The sequence below is a fragment of the Enoplosus armatus genome, chromosome 5 (assembly GCF_043641665.1).
Source record: "Enoplosus armatus isolate fEnoArm2 chromosome 5, fEnoArm2.hap1, whole genome shotgun sequence".
Classification (NCBI taxonomy): domain Eukaryota; kingdom Metazoa; phylum Chordata; class Actinopteri; order Centrarchiformes; family Enoplosidae; genus Enoplosus; species Enoplosus armatus.
Genome location: NC_092184.1, coordinates 24514737 through 24534216, shown reverse-complemented (window position 1 = coordinate 24534216; position 19480 = coordinate 24514737). Strand labels below are relative to the sequence as shown.

Genomic DNA, 19480 nt, shown 5'->3' with positions numbered 1-19480 from the left:
AGACTGGGAATTAAGTCATAAACACTTCATTGCTAAGTGAGCAAAATATTTTATTTGCTTTCAGCTCAGTGTAAAGTACACTCACTCGTCCCCAGCAGAAGCTCATTGTGTAAGAAAGTTACCGTGTAAAAACCGGTGAAAAACACACTGAAATAAATATGAGGTACAATTTTGTTATTGCAAGTTAAGCTGGTGATAACTCAGTCTTATGTTGATAGGTCATAGCAGCCCCAGCAGAATGAAGACTCTATTGACCAATATAGAGTTGACGAGTCCGACAGTTGTGTATGTGACAAACTTGTACGGCACTTCGATCTCTCTCCTCCTCCTGGCCCCGTCGTCATGCTGTGGCACTCGGTACCATGAATACAACACCTGCAGGCTCAGTGTTTTCACCACCTGCCGAGTTCCCACTAATGCTACAGCTCCCACGAGGAAGCGGGCGGCACCTAGTGACAGGGCGTTCGCCGTCAGCGTGGGTAGGGGAACAGGTAACACCCCCTGGGGGTCAAACGTCTGCCCCAGCTGCTCATTCACCCAGTAGCCCACAGAGCACCCGGCCCCCACTCCTAGAATGGTGGTCGTGTCCCCCCGCGTGGTGCTGTAATGGTCCAGCTCTGGGTAAGTGTAGCTGAGGAGGAGGGGCAGTGACAACGCCACGACGGGGGAGATGCGGCTGTTGAGCTGGAAATGGTCCAAGGTTTCCCAATATGGGTAGGTGAGGAAGAGGAGGGCGGCTGAGATGAAAACGCCACAGATCACATCCTGAAAGCACAACGATAATATTTTATCAGGAACACTAAAAGCAATAGTTTGAAATACACTTGTCAGATGAGAAGACTGCTACCACTCGCATGTCTGTCTGTAAATATAAGGCTACCGCTAGCAGCCAGTTAGCTTAGCTTAGATAAATTGGAAACAGGGGAAACGGCTAACCTGACTTCATCAGAAAAAAACCCAAAATCCACCCAGCAGTTCCTCTAAAGCTCACAAATGAACACATTTTGTTAGTTGAATCTGAAAAGACTGACAGGTTGTGGGGGTTATGTGCCCCACTACTCCTTGGCCGGGTGCAGTAACCTCCCAAACTTCACATACACACAACTCCCAGTAAAGCTTTGGTTTTTCACATACCCATTATGTGTTTATCAGTGAGCTTTAGAGCTGCTGATGGGTGGATTTCGTTACCTTTGGACAGAGTCAGGCTAGCTGTTTCCAGTCTTTCTGCTAAGCTACGCTAAGCTAATTATGTTTAACAGACATTTAAGGGAGTGGTATCAATCTTCTCTAACTCTCTGCAAGAAAGTGAATAAGCATAAAATGTGGAACTATTATTTTATGTATATTTCAGAAAAAAACATTACTCAAAGCAGTGTTTCAATGAAGAGGCCGGCATGATAAATGTGATAAATGTGTACTTAAACATAACAGATTTAAACACTTATATAACTTTTTTTTTTATTATGGAATCAAGATTTTCAAATGAAAGAAAGGCAACATGAAGTGCCTGCTGAGTCTTGGATCAAAGCCTCCTCAGCCAGACAGTTTTTAACCAGACACAGATATGAATTATGAATCCTGCGTTGAGCTTGAATGTTTTATGCTGTCGTATGTGTGTGTGTGTGTGTGTGTGTGTGTGTGTGTGGACTAGCTCACCAAAACTGAGTGCATGCCAGTGTAGAGGCGGCTCAGACACACCAAAGACGACAGCGTCACTGCGATCAGCAGACCGACCTCGAACTGGAACTGAGACACCAAAACACACACTTAGATCACGAACATCACAGCAACTGATATGTAGACACCTTGCGCACACACACACACACACACAATGATGACCCACTCCCTGTTTCGGGTGATAAAAGATGAAATCTGTGAAAGCAGAATGTCACATGTGCCTAACATTCCTAACATTCCTCAGCTAAAACACAGGAGCAGTTGCCATTTTGGTCCTTCTTCAACCTTCCTCCTCTTTCTCCTGCGAGTTTGGGATCAAATGGTCCATTCGTCAGTCGTCTTAATGGCGACTGTAACTCCTCTCTGCCACTTCTCGTCCATTCTGCCGGGCTGACGTAGTGCCCGTCATCAAGTCACTGCTCCTTTATTCCTCTACTGTCTCTCCATCCTCTCTCCCCTCCCTCCTTTACCTATGGCGGCAGGTTTTTGTTCCCCCTCCATTTCAATAACAGTGAGAAGAGAGGCCTTGTGTATTCATTCACCTCCTCCACCCTCCCCTCCTGTGCCACCCCCACCCCTCCTCTCTGCCTTTTTTCCTGTGTCTTTTCCTGTCTTTTGCAGCTGGAAGCCTATTCACTGGTAGTTCATGAAGAGAGGGTTTTTTTTGAATGGCCACAAAGGACGCCGGGGACAGGAGGGGGGGTCACTCTGTGATTGACTGTCGTGACCCCTGACCTGCTCCGGGAACCCGGCGAGTTGCCCCGAGGCCTCGTGGCCATTCAGGAGCCTCTGCAACAACCCGCTACTCATCTATAGCTATGCATGCTCTTTTCTTTCAGGGGAATCCTTGAGGAATTTCAGGCCACAGTTAAGTGCTCCACTGTACACGGGGGTGTCTCTGGGCTGTTGAGAGGATTTCTCTGACGTTGAGAACGGCACTGCAAGAAAGTGAAGGCAAACAGCTGAAATGATGTGGCCGTAAATCAGGCTGACAGCCGTAGAGGTCGTAAACTCCTGACTGAAGGATTGAGCGTTCCCTCAGGTCTTCATTAACAGCAGTGCTTGATTAAGACAGCCTATGATTGAGCCACTGAGTGTTTTATTGACTAGGCAGCAGAGTGGGAGAGATAAAGAGGGGAAGAGTCAGGAGGAGGAGGAGGAGGAGGGAGGTGGAGACGTGGACTGACAGTCATTGACTCACTTGAGTCCATCAGAAGACCAAACAGCAGCTCGACGGGTGGGGCTGATGGTGACTGATAGTGACTGCTGGCCCCGCCCCTCCCTGCCCATTGTCCAACAGCTCAGTCAGGACACAGTGATGGACAGTGGGGCCACTCCCTTCATCCCACTCTGCTACCAGTAAGCAAGCTGCCATCCACTGGCTCCCAGTGCCTCAAATTGCCCTGCATTCAACACTTTGATTTGAGTGAAGCTGCTCGGCTAATTTAGCCGCTGCCTCGCTAACCTTAACAGGAGTCCATAAAATTCGATGGCAGTCTAATAGCACCGTTAATGAGATACCTAGGGTCACAATTACAGTTCAACGTCCACCGCCTCCTAGCTCTAATGAGGTGTAAGTACATCATTTCACAGTCAGCAATGGCGGTAATATCATTTTTCATAGTAATGAGTAGTGTGACCGCAGTTCAGTGACCACAGTTTCAGTGATAATGTCACAGTTGCCAATCAAGAAACGATGTACAGTAATCTCCACATGTCAGACTGATGTTGTAGCTTGTTGAAGTTGTTACTCGTCAGTTTTCTCTGCGCGGAAGTAATCGATCTACTTGGTCATTATTGAGTCGAATCGTGACAAATATCAGGGGTCACAAGAGTGGTGTTTTGTTTCCATAATCATTCACAGGAGATATTATGCATTTAGATTTTGAAAGTAAGAGAAAATATAACAAATCATGTAAAATGGAAGCATGGAAATACATTTTTTTCACCTTTGGTGAGAGTATAGCAAAACAAGACTACGAGTCTACAGTCCTCTGTGACGCTATACTTCGAAACAGCGGTGCCTTGAGGTAAATGCTAAAGTCAGTATCCTAACAAGGTCACAATAACAATGCTAACACGCTAACGTTTAGCAGGTATAATGTTTACCATGCTCACCGTGTTAGTTTAGCATGTTAGCATGCTGACATTTGCTAATTAGCACTACACGTAACGTACAGCAGAAGCTGATGGGAAGGTCATTAGCTTTGCAGGTATTTGGTCATGAATTGAAGTATTGGACAAAATTAAAATTTTAATTCCTGTACCAAATTAAACGGCAATCCATCCAATAGCTGTCGAGACATTTCACTAAAAACAGAAAAATGTCAACCAAAAGTCGAAGTACTTGACAAAATAAAATTTTGACCTTATGCTGGAGCTAATGAAGGAACCATGGTGCTGGTTCCTGAGGGGAACATGAATGTCTGTACCAAGTTTCATGTAAATCCACCCAATGATTGTCGAGACATTTCACTCAAAACCACGAACGCCAACCTCGTGGTGGCTTTAGAGGAAAGGTCAGGGGATCACCAAAGCCATTAGGCTTCATCCTCCTGTGGCTAAAATAAAGCCACAACGCTAGCGTGGCTAATAATCTAAGCTCAAAGGTCCACTTATTGGCTTTTCTGAGCTTTCAATCGTATCTCAGTGTCTTCTTCAGCGAATGAAGCCCCCGTGAGATGTGGTTGAAAGAATCTCACAGAACATTTAGTCAACAAGTACTAAGCTTACTCATCATGTTTGTGAGTAAGAACTGCCAAGAGTACTTATTACTGTATTTAATCGCAGCTGCCAGTGATCACCTGTATCCTGGAGGGAGCGCTTAGTAAAACCGTGAAGGAGATGGCGGTGGCGGCCATGGCGTGGGTGGAGGGCAGCCCGTACTCTGCATCGACTCGCGTCTCCAGCTTGACCACAGGGGGTGAGAGAGGACGAGGCAGCTTCAGCACATCCTTCATCACCTGGCCGACGTACATCACCATCTGAGAGAGGAAAGAGGACCCTTAGAAGCAAAGTCCCACCGAACGTCATTTTTAGGAAAACATTGAGCTTTTATTTAAAGAATGCAGAGATTTTAACATTGTTGGCCTCATGGAGTATATCTACAGCATCATTACAATGAAGTACCAGAAAGGACTACAGAAGAGTACTGCAGTGCGCTGGCCACAAATCACAAATTAGAGATGGAGGAAGATGATAATAAAATAATGAGCAGAGGAAGTAAAATCCTGATTAGGCTCTGCTCTAAAACTAACCACACACACACTCTCATGAATAAGTAATCACCATTCCCACTCAACGAAAGAAGAAAAAGGAAGAAAAATGAGAGCCACCCTGGTGTAAAGTGCAGATGCTGCAGTCGTACAGTAACAGAATCTATTGTGAGGAACTGAGGATTGAAGGAGGCAGGGTTTGCTGACACAGCGTCTTCAGCTGGTGGGGTCAGACAGACGGCTCTTGACACAATGACACAGTCAGTGCAAGGTGTGTGTGTGTGTGTGTGTGTGTGTGTGTGTGTGTGTGTGTGTGTGTGCGTCCTGCCAAATGTGCTGCCTATTCTCTTTCATGAGGTCCCCAGCGGCCCTCGGAGGGGCAGCCTGCTCCAGCTCCAGGTTTATTTAAAGCTCGGCCTTGTATATTTAATGAATGGCTGTCTTAGCGAGGAGCAGGGAGGCAGCGCACAGAGAGCGAGCAGGACACTAATGTGTGTGTTTAAGGGAGAGAATAGAGAGGTTGTTATTACCGTCTCTACTGACACTGTAATCAGGAAACGCTTGTTACCATGGCAAATGAGATATAAAAGTAGACACAGAGAGGCAGATAGAGAGGGATGAGAGAGTGACAGAGGAAGAGATAGAAATGAAAGTACACAAGATGGTCAGAAATATGTGGATACCAGAACATTACACTCCAAAACCATGAGAATGAACAGGCTGCCATAACTGTCCAAAATATTTCCCTGAAGAGTGGAGCCAGAGATTGGACAAGATTTTGTAACCTGGCTGCAGGGATTAGTTCCCATTCAGCCACAAGAGCATTAGGGAGATCCAACAACACCGATGTTGGGGGATAAAGCCGGCCTTGCAGTTGGTGTTTCAGCTCATCCCAAAAGGTGTTTGATGGGGTTGAGGTCAGGGCTCTTCCACACCAAACTGGGAAAAACAATTCGTGAATCTGGCTTTGCGCACGTGGATATCGTCAAGTTGAAACAGGAACCACAAAGCTAGAAGCACACTATTGTCTAAAATATGCTGTGGCGTTAAGAGTTACCTTAAAGGAATAGTTCGACACACATGCACGCAGACAGAATACTTGGTACCATGCGGTCGACAATAAACAGAGGACAGACAATGGTAAACCCATTCAGCACGTCTGACCTCATCCATTCACCATGACTGTGTATTCATACAACAAGCCATACTGTGTGCACAACATCCACTGCGCCCTGTGCCCCCCCCCTCCCCCCCATGACTATGAGTCACATCAAAGGACTGACCCAGGGACAGTCCGGTCACATTAAGGGAAGAGTTAAAGACAGGTCAAGACACACAAACACACACACACAGTTGTGCTAGGGTGTGGTGTTTTCTTATGAATAAGTGTATTGATCGAGGCCAGTGGAGCTGTGGACTTTGATCTGTCAACATGTGGATCAGAGTGAGTGTGTGTGTGTGTGTGTGTGTGTGTGTGTGTGTGTGTGTGTGTGTGTAGGGTCTACTGCACAGGTCACTGTTTGTATGGAGAAAACACACGTTTGTTTCACTGTGACGTGATTGTGACCACCAAGGCACAGGAAAATAAAGCTGAGATTTTGGAAAGCTACTCTCCACTGGTGATGATACATGACACTTTATTAATATTCTCACTGGTATAAATGATCAGTGCCCACAAAACATTAACATATCCGAGAATAAAGTTTTAGAATTTTTAGTTTTTTAACAGTAAAGCCAGTAGAAGTTTAACTTGAACTGAACTGAACTCATCAGCAGCACATAATAGAGGTAGATTTGTGCAGTAATGCTGCTGCCTGCTCTCTTGAACCAAGAAGTAGGCCTATTTTCTGCAAATTCAGTTCTTCTATAATATGACTGAGCCATTATGCCAAATCCCCATAGCATGGATCCTGACAGTCTTAATAAGGCAGAGGAAGTTCTCCTGGGTCCAGTTTAAAGGTTGCGTTCAGCTTTTACTGGCCTGCTCGTTCACTTACAATCCTCTTGTGCTCTTTTAGAAACTTATAACCTATATTTTTTCCCCTTTTTGTACAGTTTTTGTCTTGCTTCATTAATACAAAAACCCCCTAACATATAGCAAATGCTCTGTGAGGCTGATGCTAACGCCAGCATGCTAACATTCTCCCAATGGCAATGACACTCAAGTCAAAATGTTAACACTTGGACATTCCCATCATCCTCTGCTGTAGTTTGTGTTTAGTGCCAATTAGAAAATATTAGCATGCTAACACGCTAAACTAAGAAATCGAACATGGTAAACATTATACCTGGAGGCTGAACATCAACATGTTAGCATTGTCGTTGTGATTAGTTAGCATGCTGACGTTAGCATTTTACTCAAAGCACCATGCTGTGCCTAAGTATAACCTCACGGAGCCACTAGTATGGCTGTGAACCTGAAGACTAGCTGAAACCTCCAACGACTGGACAAACAGACATGAAGGAGCATAAACTAATGAGTAAATACACTAGACAACACGCTGAACAGCTGGTCAGTAATAACAGAGTTCTGGCTGTAAACGACTGCAATAAATGTCCAGCTTGTTGTTGTAGGCGACCAAACCAAACCAGGGACGTCAACGAGCAGCTCGCACCGTTTTTATGCAGCCATTTGCGCTGAGAAGACCAACAAAGGAGAAACAAAAGTGCAGAGGTTGGTCCATTTCATTGGTCCAGTGCACAAGTCAGTCGCAAATATCAACATGACTTAACACAAGATTATGACTGGAACAGACCTCGTCCAACTCGTCGGCTCATCAGTTGCAACGTGTGATCCTGCCTTCAGACTTTATAGCTCATGGTTTATTATTTTTTTTTGTCAATTACAATTTGTAAATGTTTGTTCTGGTTATTTTCAAGCACTTTGAACTGGTAGCTGGAAAATGTTTTCCGATGTCTAGCCTTCATCACGGATGGCTGATCCAGGACTGAAGAAGGCCACATAGCCACATAGAGTAGCTTTGCATGATTCACAGTTCAGAAAAGCCCTGATTTATCTTCAACTGGCCCTTCATGCAGCCCCTCAGTTCACCTTCTGTCTGAAACGAACCGTTTGAGCTCCTGTCTCTTTAAGGCCCGCCTCCCTAACAGCCCACTTTCTTCTGATTGGCCGGCCAAGTTCCAGAAGTCTTTGGAAGAATTTCCAAAGGCAAACTGTAAACCTAACGTTACTAAGCAGCGTTGACATAAACGTAAACATCTGGTCTGTGCCTGGAGCAGACATACCATATAAGGACATCCGTGCCTGTCTGACATCAGACGGACACGGCGGATGAAGAAACTGAAACGGAGCGTTCAGAGGCTCACAGGGATCACTTTTACATACATTTATCTCGTTATTCGGCAACTCTGGCAACGTTCAGTTTGAATAGCCGACACTGTAACACTATGCATATGACAGAAAATAAGGAAAAGCATAACAGGTTCCTCTTTCAGTTACCCACATCACAGAGCATGCCCTCATTACGAAAAGGTACAATATTTTTTGATATTCCAAACAGCACAGTCGGTGTGTGTGATTTGCATAACACTATGCGACAATAATACAACGCGGCAATGTAATTCATGAGCATATGGTTAATGACAGTTATTGTTCTCTAAGTCAACCAAAGTCACCCTGCAAGTGAAGGCGACGGAGAGTAGCCAAGGACACAAAGGTACACGTGTGTGTGTGTGTGTGTGTGTGTGTGTGTGTGTGTGTGTGTCATTCATGGGCCTGTAATGTGTTTGCTCAAGCATACAAGTCTTAATTTGCATGGGTGCACTTCAGTCGTTGGCGTGAGTTGCCAGTCTTGTGTGTGAGAACAGAGACTGAGCAGAGAGAGAGAGAGTGCACAGCCCTCCATGAACCTTAGATAACTCCACCAGCACAATGGCAGGGTGCTGTTAGAAGTTAGAGGTGCGGGGTGAAGCCCCCCGAGGGCTGACAGACCAAATGGTCGGTCCAGAGAGAGTAAGCTCAGAGCGCTGATAATAAAACACTCTGCTGGTAGACCAGGGGGAGGAGAACGCAGAGTAAAGCTGGTAATGTCTAACTAGAGGGAGGGCAATGAGTGTGTTTAGCAGGCGAGGTGGGGAGCCAAGCATGTGTGTGTGTGTGTGTGTGTGTGTGTGTTGGTGTTTATGTGTGTTTGAAAGGAGTTCACACAGAGGCCTGGTGCAGCCAGGATGCCAGAAGAATGGTATCTCTTCCCCTGGGGGGGCCAAACAAGGGGTTCAGACACAGGGCACCCACCAAGCGCTCGGGGCGGGGACACAAAGGGCACAACAACACACTGCCCATCACACACACACACACACACACTGTAGGAGTGAGGGTGTATGGCTGTCTGTGTCTCAGGACGTGTCAAATACACTCCTCCTGGGATCACATGTGACATGTTTTCAGGGTCTCTCGTCGCAATGTGCTGGATTCTATCAGAATAAACATCTAAAGGGGAGATCCGAGCTGTCTTTTTCCACTGATGTGTCCTCATGTGTGGCCTCTCACCATGTCAGGGGCCCCCGGACAGGCTGGCCCCAGTGCCCCCCCCCCACCACCCACCCCCCACCCCCAGGCCTGGGGATATACGAACATGGTGGTGTCAGAGACAGGTCACTGGAGGGGGAGAGGGATGAAAGGAGGTTGAAAGGTGAAGAGAGGGAGACGAAGAGCAAAAGGGAAGAGAGGTGGCATTGTGGAGCGAACGGACATGAGACACACACACACACACACACACACACACACACACTTCGTCTTACAGTCCACATGTTGACCAGGCGTCTGCACAGGAATGGGTCCAGGTTCCAGTGTATGCAGGGCAGACAGGTGATATAGAAGACTTCATGGCCCAGGCCTGCCGAGAACAGGAAGAGGAAGTGCAGCAGCCAGTTCCTCACCTCATACTGAGGCCTGCTGCAGCCCTGCAGAGAACAATGAACACACACTACGATGGGACCAGGTGCCTAAAGATGGCTTCATCGTGACCTTGCAGTCTTTTGGCTACACACACGTCACCTTTTTTGTAGTGTGCATCAAGTTCCACAACCACTGGCTCTTTCATTAGACCCCTGTGCTTCCTAAATGGATGTATAAAGAGAGCTGGATACAACGCCGGAGGCAGCGGGGCCCCGTTCATTCAAAGTCTTTTTGGGCCAGTCTGCATCACGTGACTGACCCGGAGGTTGTAATTACATGTTCAAGCCTGGCACACTTCCCTTCACACGCAGTTTGTGCCGGACCCCACACCTCCAGGTCTTTCTGTTACAAATCTGTAGTTTCTTGACAAAGCCCCTTTAAGAGTTTCATATTGTAACCGGTGGTCTCTACATTTATATTTGCTCAAATCATTCAGACTTGCTTTTGGTTCCTAATATATGGGAATATATTACATATTGCTATTTGAGCTTCATGAGCATTTAAAGAAATGAATATTGTTCTTTGTGGATTCATAAATAAAACAATGTGCATGCTGAATAACATCGTACAGGAACTCCAATTACATTATCAAGGAATCCTGAATTCCAAAGCCACAAAGTGACTTGACTCTGGTCACCTTCACTTTAACAGCCTAAATAACTTGTTTGCCAAAGAAAAGGGAGACAGAGAAGAATGTAAACGTCCCACTCGGACTGTCCTGGTGCAGATGAGGATCTGGTGGCGGACAGAGACGCCCAGACAAACGAGAAAAGCCGGTCACAGTTTGCTTTGCATATCTAAACATCTCTAAACACGTTTAAATGTTTGTTTGAGTGGGTTCTTTGACCTCTGAGACCTGCGTGTTTGTCTCTTACTTCCTGTGTTTCAAGATGTCGACGGCAGTGTTGTAAAATAATGCAAACCAGAGCCCTAATACCAGCTTTGTCTATGTCTTCATTTTAAATCAGACTCATGTTGTGAGAATCAAATGCAAATAGGCTTCTTCACTCCAGTGAACATTTTGATTTCTATTTTGAATCAAATGACCTTTTAAGGTTCAAAGCACTTAAATATTGAGATGTTTTTTTTGCAGTAAAGGACTTACAGCTGGGGCACATCCATTCTCCTTGTATTCAAAGTTTGAGTTCCTGTCCTGGTGGTCCCATCTCCCCTTCAGCTGCCCACGTGGTTTATGGGCGTGGACCGGGGCGCGCGTGCTCCCTCCGCTGTGATGCTCGGCTTCGACGAGGAAGAGGCCGCATCGTCTCTGGAACCGGGCCACGAGCTCCGGGTCATGCAGGTAAGCCAGGAGCTCCAGCGTGTCGGGAGAAAGAGACGCGAGACAGGAGCAGGAGAGCTAATGGAGGGTGATATCTGCCCGGGGCAGGGCGCGGAGCTCCGTACAGGTGCGGCTGCTGTGCGCCACAGGTGTGCGCAGTGGGGCGGGGCTAGAGGGGGGCAGAACCGGTTGACTGGAGTAGTAGTAATACGTTTGAACGACCTTTATACCGGGATGGTTCAGATGTTATCACAAAGTACTTATGGCAAGCGGAAAGTTCATTACAACTCCATGATAGCAGCACGTCTGCAGCTTGTAACTATAATGTAGGCTCTTCAGCGTGTAGGCCGTTCAAGTAGTCTGAGACTAAAAAGTGAGATATGACACAGAAATACTGAAGAGCCGAAGAAGAGGGTGCAGCCTTTGGATCAGCACAGGTCATTCTGCGAGGCCTTAGATGATTAATGATACCACAAAGCTCTAATCTTATTTTCTGCAACTCATGTTCAGTAATCTGCTTTTCTTCTGGCCAACATCCAGACAGACTGAATGTGTGAAGGAGGGAAATGCAAAGTGGGATTTGTTTATTCTATTTCTCATTCAAATGATTTCATTTTATTATCCTGTTTTTTTCTTCTTCTCTCCAGAAAATGTGGTTATATGTTTTAGGTTAAATGAGAGACTGTATTATTAAAAGATGATTCTCCATCATCATCATCATCATCATCACCGTCACCATGGTAATGGAGCTTTAAAATTGGATGCTGCAGGCTTTAGGCCCTACAGGGTTGTTGGTGTTGTTGCAGAGCTGCCGTCAGAGATCCAGCGACTGTTCATTGTTAACTGCTGAAGAACACACGTGTGTCATCGGTCAGAGCAGCATACTTGATCACTTATTTAATCACCACATCTTGTGAGTGTCAGTTTGAAGTTCATCACATGACCATCTCACTCCTTCCAATGCCTGTGTGAAATCTCTAAAAACACGATGCTTCGTTTGAAAGTCCATGTGCACACTTTGGAGTAAATGTGCTTTAACTTAGTGAGTTTTACAAGACTAGAAAATGTTTTAAAGACAACCTAAAAGCAGCAATACAACTTGTATTTGCATCTAAGAGGCTACGAATAATAAATATCAGGTTCTACAGAATGTAGATTATGAAATATCTGTGGTTTAATTCAGCCCCGCGCTGAGATTCTGGCATGATTTATTGAACACATGCGGAACTGTCAGACCCGCTCCCCTTCGTCGTTTTTTATATGGATTTATAATAATAATAAAGTCAGCTGCCGTGTTTCCGCTCAGTCCCCCGGTGAGACAACGCAGAGCCCTGTTTGAGTGGAAGTTGGCACATTGTGTGACTTTACATTCTCTTTGTTACGGGAAACAGTGAATCGACGCCCCCAGTTGACCAAATTAGCGCATCCTGGTCTGACAGGGTCTACGTAGATCGAGCATGGCTGTCAGAGCCGCTCGCTGCGCACACACAGCGCTGAAAACAACAACAACAACAACACACTCTCTCTCTTTAACGGGACTTTGAGGCGACACATCCCTCCCTCCCTCCCTCCCTCCCTGTTCTGTGGGATGCTCGGACTCTCTGGACGGATGAGCCCTCGCGTCGGAGTCACCACCATTACATCATCTCTTCCCACAGAGCCGAACGCGGAACGAGAGAGCTTTTTAAATAATTGAACCGGGATCCCGATCGTTTGGACCGAGCAGCGGACGACCCCGCGCTCCGCAAAGGACGCGGCGGGGTTTATTAAAACACATCATGATGGCGTTTCAATGAGCGGGGAGGAGAGGAGGGGGAGAGGAGGAGAGACGTGCACCGTCATCAGCATCTGTCCGCCAGCTCCCTTTGTGTTCACCGGAGAATGTGAATGGCGAAAGATGACATGGCAGAGGTAGATTTGGCATCAAACGGAGCGGAACCCCCCGGCGAGGCCTCCTCTGCGTTTCCCTACGAGGAGTACGAATGCAAAATCTGCTACAATTATTTCGACCTTGACCGCCGGGCTCCTAAGATCCTTGAGTGCCTGCACACGTTTTGCGAGGAGTGCCTGAACACGCTTCACCTCCGGGAGGAGCGGCCATGGCGCATCAGCTGCCCCGTCTGTCGCCACCGGACTCCGGTGCCGGATTATCGGATACAAAACCTGCCCAACAACACCAAGGTGACGGAGGATTTTCCGCTCTACATCGACTCGGACCCCCTGCCTCAGGACGCTTTGCCGCCGTACCCTCCCCCGCTGCACCCAGCCCTCGTCGCCCTCCGCCGGGAGGAGGCGTCGGGGACGTCCAGCGTCAGCCAGGCGACCCCGTCCACCACCGTGTCCACGGCCACGACCCTCTCCCAGGACTCGGTGCGCTACGACAGCTGTCAGAGCTGCAAGAGAGTGGCGCTGACCACCGGCTGCGTCTGCGTGATCTTCTCCTTCCTGTCCATGCTGGTGCTGCTGTTCATGGGCCTGATCTTTGTGCACAGTCACAGCATTCCGCCCTCGCCGGCGGGACCCATTTGCTTGTCTGTAGCCAGCATCCTGGCCATGTTCTCGGTGGTCGTCACATGGCTCATCTGCTGGCTCAAATACAGACCGGATCATGAGACCGGCCGCTCATCCGCCACCAGCAACTCCCGGAGAAACGCCTGACAGGCTGCTGGCTCTGACTGTTGGTGGAGATGTTGTGCTGTGGGTGTGTGACCATGTACATAATGCTGACAACTGATACTCCTGCTCCCTTTACTTTTTCTAGGAATCAATCTCGTCCAAAATGGCCTTTTTTTACCAGTACAGCAAACACCCAAAGGCCTTCCTGTTGTCTGGAGCAATAGGCCGACATGATCCTCGATAATCTTATCCTTAAGTTGTGCACTTGAATTTACAGTAGGCCCAGCTGACTGGGCGTCTTGTTGAGTGAACTTGTCCAAGACCTTAGACCCCTGGTGTCGGTCTAAGCGGTGGCTGGTTTGATGACTTGAATGTGAAGTGCTTATTTCCAGGGTTTGATCCCCTCCCCACCCTCTCCTGGTAAATGATATGCATATCCCACTCTGCCACTCACTGTATGATAACTGTCCATGATGATTCACTCTTATATCTCTACAAAGCACTATTGTGTTGTACAGATGTTTGGCGATGTTCACGTCTGAGTTTTCAGGTGATGGCTTTTGGTTTTTATGGAGGCCTGTATGTTTATGTGAGAAGCCTCCAAAAATGTCATTCTGTCACAAAGAAGTCGAGTCCACAATCCAAACTGTAAATAGTCCACAGAGAAGTGGTGAGTGGTTCAGGACAGGCGTGATCAGCCTTCCTGGAAGACCCTCCTAACCCTACTGGATGGCACTGTTTCCTTTATCACAATGAAACTGCACCTCTTCCAGGTTTTTCAAAGGGATTCAAAGTGATGGCTTGTGATTTTGACCCGCTGTTTGGCTACTTTTGTGCATGTTAGGATCCCGAAAGGTCAAGGCTTTCTGTTTTTACTTCTTTTTTTTTTTTTAACAGAAGGGACGATGTGTTTCCTGACTCGTGTGCCTCACCTTGTTGCTGAACGAAGCAAAACTTCACTGTAATCGTGATCAAAACCATGCACGGGCCTCCTGCCGCGGACAGCGTCCAGCTGGGGTGTCGGCAGGGATTTCCTCTTTCTGTCACATCGTTCACACATCGGAAGTTGAAAACAGGGTTTCCAACATGGAGCTGGCACCTTTTTATACTTGTGAAACACAGGGGTCTCTGCATCTGGCTTTGAAGTAAGGTTGGAAGTGATACCGGAGACTACAAGTACTTGTTAAACAGGTACAATCCAGGCTAAAGTCCACCTTCAGCTGCTTCCATGTTCAAGTTCACTCCTCTTCTTCCTTCAAAGCCACATGTGAGAATCTAAAGGATCGGTGTCTTGGCCAGGCCAGACACAGCGAACAACTTATGAGAGGATATATTTGGTGTCACTCTGGTTCCTCTGAGATTGTCAGGAGTCATAATTACCTCTGCAAACGTAAAGAGCCCCATGAACTGTGTGGCTGAGGATAGAAATGAAGGAAGTTTGTGTTATTTCAGTGCCTGCACTAACACAATGCAAGTGTTTAATTTTACTAAACTAAAACTTAATATAATTTGGTTTATATGGGTTTTTCTCCCCCTCAGAAACACATTGTGGGTCTGTAACAAAACAGACACACTGAATTAACTTTTCAGTGAAATCAGCTTCAGGCAACACAGTGTAATCAAAAAAAGCAAACTTCTTCTTATGAATATTACTGTGAACCGTTGGTAAATTCTGTGTCTGTAATTGTTGCTACAATCTATACAATTATTTATTTATAATTCTTGAATATGGCAAAAAAAAAAAAGCGATACCTTATCTGTGGTGCAGTGTAAGACCCTCATATTGACAAATGTGTGATGGTCCATGAAGCATGTGTATTGCACTCCTGTGTTATGTTCTGGCTCCCTGACCTTCCCGTCAGCATTTAGTCAAGAATTCGGAGATAATTCGGACACCAAAGGGGTTTAATCGAAGCACTTATTGCCCTTGGTATCCCTACCTCACTGCACGGGGAAAAAGCAAAAAAAACAAACAAAAAAACAACAGTCCAACATGATTCTTGACCCCCCCCCCCCCCATCTGATTCCCATGCTTGCTTTCAATCATCCTGCTCAACCTTTTCCCAACTTTCTGATGATGCACTTTCACCCTCTTATTTGACACAAGTAACGGGGTCTACCTTTGACAATTGTAAGCATATTGTATTTATTTCCGAGGACCTAGAAAGTGTCGTTGGTTTTTATGAGAATCTGTGGTTGTTGTTAAAGTACCAAACGTATTTGCACAGAGAAATGTTCTTTATGTGCTGTTTTACATACATAAACACATTTCAGTAATAAAGGAAACATGACTACCTGTTGTATTCATTCTTTATCTACTACAGTGAAGCCAACAGCTGATAGAACAGCCTGTTACCAAGGCTGTATTTTATGGTGCCCCCCCCCTAACGCCTCACTGAAGATTTATTTGGCCCTTGCTGCTGTGCATCAAATATGCCCCCTACTGGAAGACAAATGATGCTACATGCTGTAAAAAAGAGAAAACCTACCCTTGCGTGTCATTTCATTTGTGCCATGTAGGTCTAGTTGTGCAAACTTCTGGTGGCTAAAACGTGATTAAAAGTAAATACATTTTTCAATATGGACGGGATGGCTGATGTGCCGTTAATATCGCAGACTGAGATTTGTTTATCTGTCCACACAAGGCTCCCTTTTAGTTGATATAAATTAATCCATTCAGCAACATGATTCCCCCTCATAAACACACAGAAAAAAAAAAAAGATAAAAAAAAACAATGTTGACCAATCCCCATCCAGTTACAGGCTTCTTTACATCATGCATTAACCAAAAGCTTCATGCCCCATAAATTCAGGCTGTCACACAGTCCACCGCTTTAGATAATATACCTTTCATATTCCCAGCACCGTGTAAACAAGCCTCTGTCAGCTGATTGGTCAAACCAGCGCAGCCGCACAACGCTGCGGCCTGTTGCGTCGGAGCCTGGCTGTGTGTTTCAATCAGCTACAGTTACACTGATTACTGGGAAATAGTTGGAGGCAAATGTGTGTTTACAAATTAGCCATGGCAACAAACAAAATCCGACGACATGTTTTTGTAAAGGATGCCGGGTTAATGAATTTAAATGCCTCTCAGTGGACATTTAGCTCCGCGTGCAACGAGCTGTGTTTGAGGAACAGGAAAATAAACATATAGCCTAGCTTACTACTGTTAGCCTGTTACTACTGTTAGCCTACTCATTTATGTCTCCCGTTGTTTTGTATCCCCACATGAACACATTATTTCCACATACAACGGTGGCTCATTCAGCTTTGAGTATAAATAAATACCATTTGAGTATTTTAAAAAGTAGAGACGAAACCATATCACACTATAACAATATAAAGTGTTAGCCTAAATGCTAAAATGCTATAAGCCTACTGTGTGCAGGTCAGTCTTGAGGTAGGTCCTACTTGTAGCCTACTTTACTTGAATATTTTCATTTTATGCGACACACTCTTTGATATTGTACTTTTTACTCCACTACATTTATTTCACAGCTACTTTTACAATCAAGATCAGTTGATGAATATGCATCGTTACAGATGAAGCCTCCCAGCAGAGTATAAAGTTGTTAAAATTAGCGCTACCTAAGTTTATAAATCTGTAATAACATTCCAATAATATCAATATGATAAATATTTGACTGGGCCATTTTGACCAGCTTTTACTTTTGATATTTAAAGTATATTTTGCTCCTATTTCTTCTATTTCTTATATACAGTAGCCTACTTTTACTTAAGTAAAATGTTGAATGCAGGATTGTAATGGAGTATTTTTTTGATTGTTGTCATACTTTTACTTATATATAAGTACAAGATCTCAATACTTCTTCCACGCCTGAGTATAAACTATATTAGCTTAATCATTTAATAAGAACGGAAAATAACTTATCATAGCAGATAAAACTGCATACTCACTGGTTAGCTAATATTAAAGTGATTTAAAAGATATCTCCCCAGTCTGCACACTCACTGTGAGTCATAATATAAATTAATATACTATTATTTTATTGACGTTGCCCTGCAGCCCCTCCATCTTTGTATGAATTATTACCGCAATTAGGTGAAATGGAAACTAATTGATTTCACAAATCTGTGTTTGTGAATGCCCTCCACGCAGAGCATGTGATGCAACTCATTTATTTCTCATCAAGAGAGATTTCTGACTTTGAATTTCATCCTCCGGTAATGGATTGGACACGGAGATTCAGTGTCGCTTTTAAAGAAAGAGCCGAGGTATGCATCATGCCTTTCTCTGTTTTCCATTTGCACCCCCCCTCTCTCTTTTTTTGTTTTTTTTCCCCCCTTCTTGTCTGAAATATCCTATTTCAATAAGATCAGTGACACTCCCAAATCGTCACGTTCGTCAGCGTAAAGACTGATGGTTTCTACCTTTCAGGAACAAGTCAGTACAAATGCGACAAACACAAACACATATGAAGTACAAATAAGTGCTTTACAGCCTCACAGTTCACCCTGAAATGTGTTCTGTTGCTCAAACTGCTGAAAACATTTATAAGGTCCGCGTGTTAACAGTGGCCTATTCATTTATTTGCCTAAAGCCTGCAGCAGCCCATAATAGACTACCACTCATTTGATGATAATTTGGCCTGAATTGGGACCCAAATAGTTTCCAGCTACAGCGCAGTAATGCAGCCGTTCTTTAAAGCGTGCCGGGTTTATCACAAATGTAAAATCGGTCAGAAACAAACTCACATTTCCCCTCTCTTTGGAGCCATGTTATGACAACTTGCAGGACTCATTCGTTTCTAGGCATGATGAGATAATGACATCCTCCTTAGCAGGTGAAAGACCCCCCGTTAGCCCTGCTTATTTTAAACCCAGCGTCCCCCCCCCCCCCCCCCATTGTCCACGCACGTTTCTGACAGCAAAGTCAACATTTGATGTGCGATTTTTCCCCAAAGCCACTAAAAGAGGCGAATGTTAATTGAAACCTACTTAGCCTGTGGGATATCTCTCTTCCCTGCGTAAATTAAGGTGAATGACAGGGACTCCGGTGCCCCCCGTCGGGCCCCCGCTATTGCTCTGTAGCCCATAGGTGAGCGGGCTGAGACATGAAAGGGCTGATCAGGTGCTGGGGGGTGCTTTTCAGATTTAGTTTTGCGCGAGTCTCACGAAGGTTTCGGGGCTTTCCGCGCAGGCGTCGAACAGGGCCAGAAAACACGGAACATGTTTGCACGAAGGTCTCGTGTCTGATCACAAATACATATTCACCAATTTGCTTTGTTGTCTTGGATCCGGATTGCCTCTGGACACATGAGGTCAAACCCGCACCTGAACGACCTGAGGAAGGGTTGACCCTGCTGCCGCTCCGTCGTCTCAAGAATCAAATTAAATGAATTAAATTTTTAAACATTTATCCGTCTTCTCGTGCAGAGGATTAGCTGTGATGCATTAATGCCGAGGGCCGAGCTGCAGGTCTTCGGATGTTGGACAGTGAAGTAAAACGAGCTTCAGTCTCAGCAGCGGAACCTTTGCTTCAGTGACTGTTTGGGGACTAAAGGATGCTGTGACCCACGATACTGAGAGAGAGGCTGGCTGAACTTTAAAATAAACAACTCCTCGCTCATCTGTTCTGTTTTTGCTTCTTTTTTTTATTTTTTGAGGAGGTGACGATATTGATTATTAGACATTTGGGGATGAAAAGACACGCACTCCTCTGAGTGGCACAAAGCTAGACTGGCTTTACGGCCGCCCTGGCGTCGTATCCTGCTGTGGCGCGCGTCCCCCTTCAGACTGTTCTCGGCTGGCCGG

General features: G+C 45.6%; 2 protein-coding genes across 2 annotated transcripts; one reads left to right on the top strand and one right to left on the bottom strand.

Annotated features, from left to right (window-relative positions):
* Window positions 1-29: 29 nt before the first annotated feature.
* sgpp2 (sphingosine-1-phosphate phosphatase 2) lies at window positions 30-10989 on the bottom strand. Its single transcript, XM_070906267.1, has 5 exons — window positions 10916-10989; window positions 9654-9815; window positions 4482-4661; window positions 1657-1746; window positions 30-765 (listed from the first exon to the last, which is right to left on the bottom strand). Exons 2-5 carry the CDS (start codon window positions 9660-9662, stop codon window positions 220-222), a joined length of 825 nt encoding a protein of 274 aa, XP_070762368.1. The 5' UTR covers window positions 9663-9815; window positions 10916-10989; the 3' UTR covers window positions 30-219.
* Window positions 10990-12976: 1987 nt separating this feature from the next.
* LOC139285895 (RING finger protein 228) lies at window positions 12977-13747 on the top strand. The gene has a single exon (XM_070906568.1). The coding sequence runs from the start codon at window positions 12977-12979 to the stop codon at window positions 13745-13747; it is 771 nt and encodes a 256-aa protein (XP_070762669.1).
* The last annotated feature ends 5733 nt before the right edge of the window (window positions 13748-19480 follow it).